At 37.3% G+C, this 12,768-nt stretch overlaps 1 protein-coding gene across 6 annotated transcripts in view; it reads left to right on the top strand.

Annotated features, from left to right (window-relative positions):
* Positions 1–12,768, top strand: part of clec16a (C-type lectin domain containing 16A) — a 68,856-nt gene that overhangs the window by 41,949 nt on the left and 14,139 nt on the right. For all 6 annotated transcript variants that reach the window (XM_051100972.1, XM_051100964.1, XM_051100968.1 and 3 more), the window contains 3 exons: positions 8,399–8,550; positions 11,000–11,204; positions 11,598–11,735. In XM_051100972.1, coding sequence (XP_050956929.1) covers positions 8,399–8,550; positions 11,000–11,204; positions 11,598–11,735 — 495 coding nt within the window. The remainder of the gene's footprint in view (positions 1–8,398; positions 8,551–10,999; positions 11,205–11,597; positions 11,736–12,768) is intronic.

Here is a 12,768-nt window from a genome sequence, read left to right on the forward strand (position 1 = left end):
GTGATTGCTGAACCACTGAGAACGTGTTCTGGAAAAGTCAAGCCTTTTACCATAACTGCGAGCTTCCATTTGCTCAAAGATTAACGATAGCATCAATTTTTCCATACCATTTCGAGCCCGAATCAGATCCTGAGGATTTTTAGGAACAAAAGGATCATGCAGAATAGAGCTGCAAAACGATTAGTTGCAATTCAAAATAAAAGTTTGTTTACATACTATACTGTATGTGTGTACTGTGTATATTTATTATGTATATATATGTTTTAAAAACATTTGTATGTAAATAGATAATAATTACACACAGTACACACACATATATTAGGCAAACTTAAACTTTTATTTTGTATGCAATTAATCGCGATTAATTGTTTACCAGCCCTATATTTTACATATAAATCTACCATTTTTTTTCTTAATATATACATGTATGTGTGTGTGTATTTATATTTACATAATAAATATACACAGTACACACACATAGTACGTAAACATAAACTTTTATTTTAAATCGATTAATCGCAACTAATCGTTTTGCAGCTCAGATGCAGAACATTTGCAAGCGTGGATTTTACAGGATGTTTCAGAGAATTAGAATGTTGTGGAAAAGTTCATTTATTTCAGTAATTCAACTCAAATTGTGAAACTCATGTATTAAATAAATTCAGTGCACAGAGACTGAAGTAGTTTAAGTCTTTGGTTCTTTTAATTGTGATGATTTTGGCTCACATTTAACAAAAACCCACCAATTCAATCTCAACAAATTAAAATATGGTGACATGCCAATCAGCTAATCAACTCAAAACACCTGCAAAGGTTTCCTGAGCCTTCAAAATGGTCTCTCAGTTTGGTTCACTAGGCTACACAATCATGGGGAAGACTGGTCTGATCTGACAGTTGTCCAGAAGACAATCATTGACATCCTTCACAAACATTCATTGCCAAAGAAGCTGGCTGTTCACAGAGTGCTGTATCCAAGCATGTTAACAGAAAGTTGAGTGGAAGGAAAAAGTGTGGAAGAAAAAGATGCACAACCAACCAAGAGAACCGGGAACCGAGAAAACGTCAGAGGCGTCTTACCTGGGCTAAGGAGAAGAAGAAATGGACTGTTGCCAGTGGTCCAAAGTCCCCTTTTCAGATGAGAGCAAGTTTTGGATTTCATTTGGAAACCAAGGTCCTAGAGTCTGGAGGAATGGTGGAGAAGCTCATAGTCCAAGTTGCTTGAAGTCCAGTGTTACATTTCCACAGTCTGTGATGATTTGGGGTGCAACTTCATGCTTCCTTCTGCTGACCAGCTTTTTAAAGATGCTGATTTTGTTTTCCAGCAGGATTTGGCACCTGCCCACACTGCCAAAAGCACCAAAAGTTGGTTAAATGACCATGGTGTTGGTGTGCTTGACTGGCCAGCAAACTCACCAGACCTGCAAAAGGAGCCCCTACCAAGTATTGAGTACATATACAGTAAATGAACATACCTTCCAGAAGGCCAACAGTTCACTAAAATTTTTTGCCTTTATTGGTCTTATGAAGTGTTCTAATTTGTTGAGATAGTGAATTGGTGGGTTTTTGTTAAATGTGAGCCAAAATCATCACAATTAAAATAACCAAAGATTTAAACTACTATAATAATAGATATTTTATTTTTATTTTTTATTTCTAATGTATTTTATTTTATTTTATTTTTTATTTTATTTTATTTTTTAAAAATAAAACAAGGCCCCACCCCGTTATTTTTGCATATTCCATTTTTTAAATGAGTGACATTGTGACTTCCCAATATCCAGAAGCAGCACGCTGTAGTCCAAACAAGCTGTTTGCTGTAGTTCTTGAAAAGTAGTTTCTGTTAAAGAGATCACCTTCATCTGAAGTGGATTTAGAGCTGTGTGACCTTGAAGATCTTTGTTTAAACAGCAACATTACACTTTAACTAAAGTTGAAAAAGTGAAAAAGCACAATAGGATCATTTAAAAATGTAAACGACCCATAAAAGTTAGATTCGGCAACCTCTTATCACCTAGCTCAAGGACATTATTGTCCAGTCCTGGTTTTCTTAGCCTTTATGCTCTTTACAAAACCTGAATTTGTTTGTTTTTATGATTTTTATAGCCGAAATCTTATGAATCCTACCTCACTTGTAACATCCTGCCTTATCATCAGAAACATTACCTCTCAGTTTCATCTGAATCTTTGTGATAACATGATAACAGACATCTACAGCTGAGTGATTCACATAAACTGAATTGTGTGCCAGCTCTTGTTTCTGTGGTATCAGATAAAGTGCAGTTAGATAAAGATGAAACTGCAGCCCTTCGGTTGAGTTTTAATAGAAAAAGAACGTGAAATCGATACGTTTCTCATGAACTGCGACCATCTCCTTGCTTATGAGTTCCACGTTAAGACCTTCCTCGTTGTATCTCACACTCAGTCGCGAAGTGTTTACCACACATGATGAAATCGCACTCTCGCCGCCTATGCAGCTCTTTCATGCAATCTGTGGGTTTGCACTGTTAACCGATTTTTCACTTCACCCCTGATGCGTTGCATGGAAGCTGAGGGTCTTAACAGCTTCAGCTCAGGTCTTGTGTCCAGGTGTCCTAATTATCTCAGGCCCTCTCACTTTTGACAGGTAAGAGGGGGTGTGTGTGCAAAGATAACTGACTCAGACCTTCCACTGACACGAGGCCTTTGCTAGAGCTGGTGCAGCTGTTGTGGGCAGCAGCCTTGAGCTCTTCCAGTATATCTGGCGTCTAACAGTAAGGCTGCTTGAGAAGCACCTACAGCCTGGTCAGAGAGTGGGCAGAACGGGCCCTGGAAGTGTGAGCAGGTGGGAGGAAGCTCTGATTTTGCTGCCAAAATCAGCCCACTGCAGCTTCCTGTCTCACAGCCGTTTGTGCATAAAAGGGTTAATGCACAAGGCATGACATCGGCTGACTGTTTTCGCTATGGGTTTGAACTGGTTTCGTTTGTGACGAGCAATATTAGGTCAAGACGATGTTGATTTAAGTCGGTTAGTCTGACATTAAACTTGGTTTTACAAGATCGCATACAGTAGGGTCCAAATGTCTAAGATGAAAATCTAATTTAAATGTGTTTTGATAAAGCCAAAGTCCCAAAAATGAATAGTTTTGATTCATAATTGATCTGATGAATAGTCCAGACAAATTTGTGAAACATTTGTTCATTTAGAAAATGTCAAAAACTATAAAATGAATGATTTGACTGAATAATTCAGATGAATTTGCAATTTCACAGAGCAATTTCTGTTTTGACAGTTTCTAAATACAAAAAATTAGCCATTTTGATGGTGAACAAATCCAGTGATTCATTCAAACAAATCTGTGAACCATTTATTTTTTTAAATTTTCATAAAATAAGCTCTTGCTAGATAACATGATCACCAGATTTTATACAAATGTAGATCATGGAGTTTAGATCCTACTGTTAATAAAGCAAAACGGAGACAAAACAAATTGTAAAAAATAATTATTTTCTTGATTTAACTTTTCACCCAGATTATTGTACTATAATATAATATAATATAACATGGTAATGAAAAAGTGTATAAATTAAATAAAAAATAAATAAATAAATAATTTTCTCTAGTGGTTTCAAACTTTTGGGCCCCACTGTTTGTCTGCAAAGCATTTTACCACATATAAAATCATGTCCAATTTTCCTATCTGGAAATTCTGTTGTACATCCCCCAGCTTCACAGTAACTAGTCTACAGCTGGTTCATCTTGCACCATCATGATTTGTGATAACATTGTCCTTTTTATGTCCTTTTTAATGTGAATCTTAGAATGGCTCATCAGTGAGTGGATGGAACAAGTGCCTCGCTGAAATGACGAGCGAGACAGTCAGACAGATAGACAGACAGACCGACCTGAGAACCTGACGTGCCACTGATCTGTGTTATTTTTAGACGTGCAGGAAATGATGCATGCACACAACACAGCAGGCACATCACAGTGCATTGTGTGAACTTACATGAATTCTTGCTGAATATTTTCCACTCTGTGCTGTTGTGTTTTTTTTTAAAGAACACATTAACTGAAAGAGCTGCATCTACATTTAAATGTACTTTGTGCTCTTGTTTCTTTTTTTGCATGCATATACATAATTATTATTACACATGACATGTGAACACTTTCTGAGGAAGTTCTCAGAAAAGGTTTCTCACCTTAAACACTTAGTCACATGGTACTTTTGCATGTAACACCCCACCCCCACTTTGGTTGAGAGCTGAAATCTCTTCTATTAATTCAGGTTTGTTAAAATAGACATGCACATTACATTTTCGCATGAAATTACACAGGATGTAACTCAGTGTATTGATTTAGCTGTTGGTGTCTGGAAGGTCTGATTCAGTTACTCATATCCAGGGTGAGTGATTTGTCCTGTAGAAAAACTTCATTTGTGATGTGCTGAAGTTTATTTTAAGGTTTTCCAAGTTATTAAAAGAGAAGTTCTTTTACAGAACAAAAATTTACAGATAATGTACTCACCCCCTTGTCATCCACGATGTTCATGTCTTTCTTTCTACAGTCAATAAGAAATTAGGTTTTTTTGAGGAAAACATTTCAGGATTTCTCTCCATATAGTGGACTTCTATGGTGCCCCTGAGTTTGAACTTCCTAAATGCAGTTTAGATGCAGCTTTAAAGGGCTCTAAACGATCCCAGCCAAGGAAGAAGAGTCTTATCTAGCAAAACAATTGGTTATTTTCTAAAAAAAAAACTAACAATTTATATACTTTTTAACCTCAAATGCTCGTCTTGTCTAGCTCTGCTTGAACTCTGTGTATTCCGGTTCAAGACAGTTAGGGGTATGTCGAAAAACTCACATCTCGTTTTGTCCTCCAGTTGTCCTACATCACTGCAGAAGTACTGACCCAGTGTTTAGAAAGTAAACGTGCAAAGATCAAATGCCCTTTACAAACAAAAGTAAAACAGCGATGTTTTTCAACATATCCAAACTGTCGTGGAATACACAGAGTTCACACAGAGTTCACACATCTTAAGGGATAGTTCACCCAAAAATGCAAATTCTGTCCTTTTCACTCATCCTTACATTTCTCCAAACCTGTATGAGGTTCTTTCTTCTCTTCAACACAAAAGAAGATATTTTGAAGAATGTTCATAACCAACATCAAAACATCTCCTCTTGTGTTCAACAGAAGAAAGAAATTTGTACAGGTTTGGTAAGTTTTTTTTTTTTTTTTTTTTTTTTTTTCCAATTAATCAGTTCAATTAAACAAGTTTATCTGAATGATTATTTAGATTTATTCTGAATCAATAAAGCAATAAGCCCCAAGAAGCTGTGGTTTACAGTGATTTTTATAACAGATAAGAGGCGGTGTTAGGCACGACATGAGGCGGAACCCTTTTAGCTGTTATAAATTCACTGTAAACCCTGGCTTTACAGGGCTTATTGCTTTTTTATAAAGTCTCGATTCTGATTGGTTTTCACCATGTTTGAAGTTGTTGTAAATTACAAACATACACCTTTGTTTACATTTGATTGTTTCTCGGCAACAGCTTTGTTGCAACCACAGCTGTTTCTGAGAAATTACATAGGCTTTTTTTAAGTGATGATGTAATGCGCACCAATGAATGCTGTTTCCGGGTTGAGCCCCAACTCATTTCACTTGAATACTATCTCAGCAGCCGTTTATGAGCCCTGTTTATTCATATTAAATATTTAAGCTAAAGGTTTTTAAATTTAGAGTGTACACTACAGTCTCCACAGCATCCCAAACACAAATCAATTATACATTAGTTTATTTATATTTATATTTTCGTTGTCTGGCTATCTGGGATTTCGATATTAAGTTAATGGGTAGGATTATCATTTTTTGGTAGTATTATATCACATTGTGATATCACATTTTCTCGTGGAATCTGGTAGGGTATTTGGAGATGGAAGTGGTGATGCGTGACATCAGACCTAAACAAATTGTTTGATGGAAGAATGATGTTTTTATTACACTTTATTTGCTCTGTTTTATTTTGTGAAACCTTACTACGTATATGGAATATAAAAGCAATAAGCTCAGTGACTTTATAACAGCTAAGGGGCATTATTAGGCATGACATGAAGCGGACCCCATTAGCTGTTATAAATTCACTGTAAACCACGGCTTCAAAGGGCTTCTTGCTTTTAGAAAACGGTTATTCCATTTACGTTGTAAGGCTTCACAAAATAAAACAGAGTAGGGTTGTCAAAAGGTACCGGGTTCGGTACTTTCGGTACTGAAATTTTAAAATTGTGCTTACGTGTGAGTGCTCGGTGAGGAGCGTGAAGCGCTTATCATTGTAGCCAATCACAGTCATGTCTGTTGAGCGCGTGAACACTATGACCAATCAGCGATGTTTAAAAATTGGCTCAACAGCGCTCAAATGTGAGCGGGAAATGGACGTTTTAAAAATTTCGGTTCCGAAATTACCGAACCCGGTACCTTTTGACAACTCTAAAATGGAGCGTGTAATGATATTAATAAAAACATTATTCTTCCGCCAAACAATGTAGTTCCTCAGATACAGTTGTGGTTGCAAGAAAGTGGTTTGTAAACAAAGGTGTATGTTTGTAGAGTAATATACAACAGCTTTAAACACTGCTCAACCAATCAGAATCAAGGACCAGAGCTTCCATTTTGTAAAATGTTTTTACAATCAGTATCCAGTTATCGAAGTTACTGACTCTTTAAAGGGATAGTTCACCCGAACATGAAAATTGTCATTAATTACTCACTCTAATGTCGTTCCAAACCCCTAAGTCCTTCGTTCATCTTCAGAACACAAATTAAGATATTTTTGATGAAATCTAAGAGCTTTCTGACCCTGCATAGACAGCAACACAACTGACATGTTCAAGGCCCAGAAAGGTAGTAAAGACATCAATAAAATAGTTCATATGACATCAGTAGTTCAACTGTAATGTTATAAAGCTATGAGAATACTTTGTGCGCAAAGAAAACAAAAAGAACGACTTTAATCAGCAATTTCTTCTCTTCAGTGCCAGTCTTTGGTGTGCTTTCACTACAGAAATCTCTCAGAGTTGATTAAAAAATATCTTAATTTGTGTTTTGAAGATGAGCGAAGGTCTTACGGGTTTGGAACGACATGAGGATGAGTAATTAATGACAAGAAGGGTTATTACTTATCTTAAAAATCTTGAAAATGTATATATCGTAATGTTTTTATGTTCGTTTTGTTTTGCTTTAACTATTGCTTAGTGATGCTGATTACGTAACAAGTTCTTTAGAGAAGATTCCTTTTAATGAATTGATCAGCCTGGTTCACAAGTATGAATGATTCATTCGATTCGTTCGAATGACTAAATGATGTCACCTAGCTTCCATATAAGCACTGCCATTTATAGTCACTGCAGTGAGTGCTCTTTGTTCTGTTTCTTTTTTTAAAATACAACTTCCATCATGAATCAGCCAACATAACCACATGTAACCACCCGTGAAGTGTATCATGATTGCCCTTAGGATATGAGATTCCACAGAGCCGGTGTGCTTAATGGTATTTGTGGCTGTAAAAAATGGAGAACTACTGTACCTCAGCTGTCTGCTTAACTACTCAGACAGTAGCTACATAGAAGTGTGTATTCCTTGGTATAAGGGCAGTTCATCTTCCCCAGAGACAACACAATTCTCTGTCATTACATTTGGCTACGAGTTAAAAGGAAGAACAGTGCTCGCTCTTTCAGTTCTGAAGTAATTCCTCAACCCATTAGTGTGACTTCTAAGGAAGTTCATAGCACAAAGAGAAACTGCCACAAAGTCATAGTACCTCAGTTGTGACGATGCTGTTTTGGTTATTAGTAGTTTAGTTGGTCTACTTGAAACCAACTTCAAACGTTGATGACCTACCTCTCTTTGTTTACCCCTCCCCTTCTTCCCCCACCCCCCTCTCCACCCACCTGAGTAGCTGCGATGCACTCTGTAGGTCATGACTCACTGGAGTGTTTTTAAAAACTCCCGCATGTCTGAGTACAATCTGATTTCATGCCAAGTTAACACTCACTCAGTTACTCTTTAATGTGATTGAATCCACCCTGCTCTGACATTTTCTAAACACTAATAAGTAGTTCATGACTATGTTTAGTTGTGCAAGGCCTACTGATTCTTTGGAAATAGATTAGGTGGTTAAATTGAGAATTCAATGCTACATTTTCTGAAGCGTGTGAGCTGAGGTTACTAACGTAGTATGGTGGACCTGTGTATTTGTACAAATTTGGGTTTGTTTTAAAAGCATGAAGTTGTTACACAGTGTTCCCATTCAAAGTCTGAATTTTGACATTGATGGCTTGTTTTTTTACTGATTAACGCAGGCTTGTTCAAGGACCCTTGGAATTAACTGTCAATTGTTCAACCTTATTCTTCCTTTGTAGATAACAGTGATCTTATTGCTTGCATGGTGGTCAGTAAAGATGGGGTTCAAGCTCAGCGATTCCTGGCTGTGGATGTGTACCAGATGAGTCTCGTGGAACCAGACTCGAAACGGCTTGGCTGGGGCGTTGTCAAGTTTGCAGGCCTTTTACAGGTCTGCTTCGTTCCCTCTACTACAGTATCTAAACAAAAAGTACACTTTGGCCACATTCTTGTCAGGACTAGTAGCATGAGTATATTTGTAGCAGTAGCCAACAATAAATTGTATGGCTCAGAATGATCAATTATTCTTTTATGCCAGAAGTCGTTAGGATATTAAGTAAAGATCATGTTCCATGAAGCTAATTTGTAAATTTCCTACCGAAAATATATCAAATCTTCATTTTTGAATAGTAATATGCATTGATAAGAACTTCATTTGGACAACTTGAAAGGGGATTTTCTCAGTATTTAGATTATATATTTTTTTGCACCCTCAGGTTCCAGATTTTCAAGTAGTTGTATCTCAGCCAAATATGTGACCAAGGACCACTAAATCAGTCGTAAGGGTCAGTTCTTTTTAAAATTGAGATTTATGCTGTATAAATAAGATGAATAAATAAGCTTTCCACTGATTTGTGGTTTGTTAGGATATGACAATATTTGGCCGAGATACAACTATTTGAAAACCTGAGGGTGCAAAAAAAATCAAAATACTGAGAAAATCGCCTTCCAAGTTGTCCAAATAAAGTTGTTAGCAAAGCATATTACTAATCAAAACTTATTTTTTATATATATTTACGGTAGGAAATGTACAAAATACCTTAATGGAGCATGATCTTTACTTAATATCCTAATGATTTTAAAGTGCCCCTATTATGGATTATAAAAGGTTCATATTTTGGTTTTGGGAGCCCCCAACAAGAAGTTTACATGCATGCAAGGTCAAAAAACACTTTTATATAACATATTATAATATGCATTTCTTTTTACCTTATTTGCTCAACGACTCCCAAACGGTTTGTTAAAACGAATCATTTGTCCAAACCACTCCTTCGCGTGACACTAATCTGCAGTCATTGGTCCGATGACCCAGTCTTTTGTGATTGGTTTAACGTTACTGCGTGCAGTGAATTTCAAACACGGAGCGCCCATCACCGTTACTCTAGCCCACAACTCGGTGGTAAACAACAAGACCATAGTATATGCGTCAACCCAATGCAGAAACATATTGATAAAGCACTGCAGCTTGTACACCAACATATTGTTCTATTCTTTATCAGAACTTCAAGTAACAAACATTCACTATTCATCGACACATTTCTAGACAATAGCGAGTGAACAGATAAAGCTGTCAGCCGGTAAGCCAGAGATTTACGAGCTGCACGGAGCGAACACAACACACACACAACTACATACGTATTTTGCATGATACAGAGTAATGTTACATGAGAGCAACAAGTTTTAAAGGATTACTCCACTTTCAGAATAAAAATTTCCTGATAATTTACTCACCCCCATGCCATCCAAGATGTTGCACGACATAACACACAACTTCATATTTTGAACGATCACTAGAAAATACAACCATCAATTATTAATCACACTTACAGGTAGAGGTTCAGAGGATCAAGCCAGTCCAAATAAACTGGGCACTGATCCATCTTTTAAGAGCAAGCCTTTGGTGAATCCCGCATTGTACTTAGGATACAGCGTCTTCTCAACATGACGTAAACCACATGGAAATTTTACTGTGTTTGTGGGCGGGCAAACTGTTTGCGACGCAGAACGTGGGCGGACATTATGCAGATGTGTTACTTCGTGATGTGTGGCCGTAACAGAAAAAGATTCTGACAACTCGTTCAGGCAATTGTGAACCGACTCTTTTTTTGATAGACAATAAATTTATGTATCGTGCACTGTCGGCTTCACAACTTCGTAGATAGTTTATGTTCACATACAGCTACATGACGCACTGCATGAAAGGTCATATTTGAAAAGGCATAACAGGAGCACTTTAAAAGAAAAATCAATAATTTTGACCCATACAATGTTTTTTTTGGCTATTGCTATGAATGTACCTGTGCTACTTAAGACTGGTTTTGTGGTCCAGGGTCACATATTGTCTTATCCTAACAACCCATACATCAATGGAAAGCTTATTTATTCAGATTTCAGATGATGTATAAATCCCAATTTCAAAAAATTAACCCTTATGGTTTTGTGGTCCTGGGTCACACATTATTTGGTAATGTGTTGCTTTGTAACCCTCTGTCTGGCATCTTAAGATTTGTGAGTAAAACCTAATAGGATAAGTAAATTACTACATGGAAACGTATTTGCCTACAGCAAGACTTTGTCTTAAGTGATTCCTTTCAGCTACTTGTCAACACAACAGTTATGAAATTAGGTGCAGCTGTTTGATGACAGAAGTAATTATTATTGTGGGGAGTGATTTCTCAGCAGACATTTCCCAAAAGACGCTGAAAGTGAATGAATTCTTAAAAAAATAAATACATTCTGAAAAAAAATAATGAGGTAGATAAAATAATTGTTGCACCTTAAGTCTTAGAGAACAGTGTTCAGTTTCTTACCCTGTTTTAATCTAATGCATTTGTTCACAGGACATGCAGGTTTCAGGAGTAGAAGATGACAGCAGGGCTCTAAACATCATCATACACAAGCCCACGTCTAACCCTCACGCCAAGCCTGTGCCCATCCTGCAGGCTAACTTCATTTTTGCGGATCATATTCGCTGCATCATCGCCAAGCAGCGACTAGCCAAGGGCCGCATCCAGGCCAGACGCATGAAAATGCAGCGGATAGCAGGTCAGGTCTTGACTGCTTACCAGTTTTGCCTTGAAGCCAAAGCTTGAAGCAAAACTGTTTTTACAGCAGCTTGTATCTTCTGTTTATAGATGATACTCTTTTAGACTAAGCTGTTGTGCAACATTATGGGGGGGCGGGTGAATAGGGTAATTTTAGTTGGACTTTAGTTATACTTTAACTGGCCAGAAAAACATTTCGAATTAATGGATGCCAGGTGCAATAAGTTTAATCCCAGAGACATGGAATTTCCCTTTAGCTTAGATTTTTATCTTGTTACAATCTTTAGTTTTAGTGTGTAGCTAGAGAACAGTTAAATCATAGATCCATCACACATTTTTTTTTTCCTCATGTTATTTTTCCCTTCCCTTCTTTCCATAAACAATCATCCTGCAGCTCTATTGGACCTTCCTGTTCAGCCTTCCACAGAGGTGCTGGGCTTCAGCCAACCATCTGTTGCTTCATCTCTGCCTTTCCGTTTCTATGACCAGTCCAGACGCGGCCCAGCCTTCGCATCTGTAGATAAAGTTCCAGGTAAATGTGTGAATGATTAAGGAGGAAATCAAAGAAGATCAAGTGGCCAGCTGTTATCCACAGTTACATATTTTCAATTTTTTTTTTTTAAGGAGAAGTCCACTTCCAGAACAACAATTTACAAATTATTTACTCACCCCCTTGTCATCCAAGATGTTCATGTCTTTCTGTTTTCAGTTGTGAAGATATTATGGTTTTTGAGGAAAACATTTCAGCATTTTTCTCCATATAATGGACTTCATTGGTGCCTGATTTTGAACTTCCAAAATGTAGTTTAAATGCAACTTCAAAGGGCTCTAAACGATCCCAGCCGAGGAAGAAGGATCTTATCTAGCGAAACGATCGGTTATTTTTTTTTCAGAAAAAAAAAAAAAAAAACTTTTTACACTTGTGTACCACTAGCTCTGGGATGCACGTTCACGGCGCTAAGTACTATTGAATCACGCCGAAAAGGTCACGCAGAATGTAGGCGGAACTACAGACCCAGTGTTTACAAAGCGAACGCAGAAAGACTAAGGACGTGCAAGTAAGTTAAACGCTGTTTACAAACAAAAAGGTACATGTCGGACGATTCTGAAGTTGTAGGAGAAAATAAGATGGAGTTTTTCACCATACTCTACCTTTTTGAGCCAGAGTACACAGACGATGAACTTAGACGTGATCCGTAGCATCATGGACGTGCATCCCTGAGCCTGTGCTACGCAAGCTTTTGTTTTCAAGCTTAAAAAGTATACTAATTTTTTTTTTTCGCTAGATAAGACCCTTCTTCCTCGGCTGGCATCGTTTAAAGCGCTTTGAAGCTGCATTTAAACTGCATTTTGGAAGTTCAGAATCGGGGCACCAAGTCCATTATATGGAGAAAAATCCTCAAAATGCTTTCCTCAAAAACCATAATTTCTTTGACATGAACGTGAACATGAACATCTTGGATGACAAGGGGGTGAGTAAATTATTTATAAATTGTTGTTCCGGAAGTGGAGTTCTCCTTTAAGCTTCTTTCTTTTTTTAATGAATGCTTCTCAAGGTTGCATTA

This window comes from Labeo rohita, chromosome 3 (assembly GCF_022985175.1).
Source record: "Labeo rohita strain BAU-BD-2019 chromosome 3, IGBB_LRoh.1.0, whole genome shotgun sequence".
Taxonomy (NCBI): domain Eukaryota; kingdom Metazoa; phylum Chordata; class Actinopteri; order Cypriniformes; family Cyprinidae; genus Labeo; species Labeo rohita.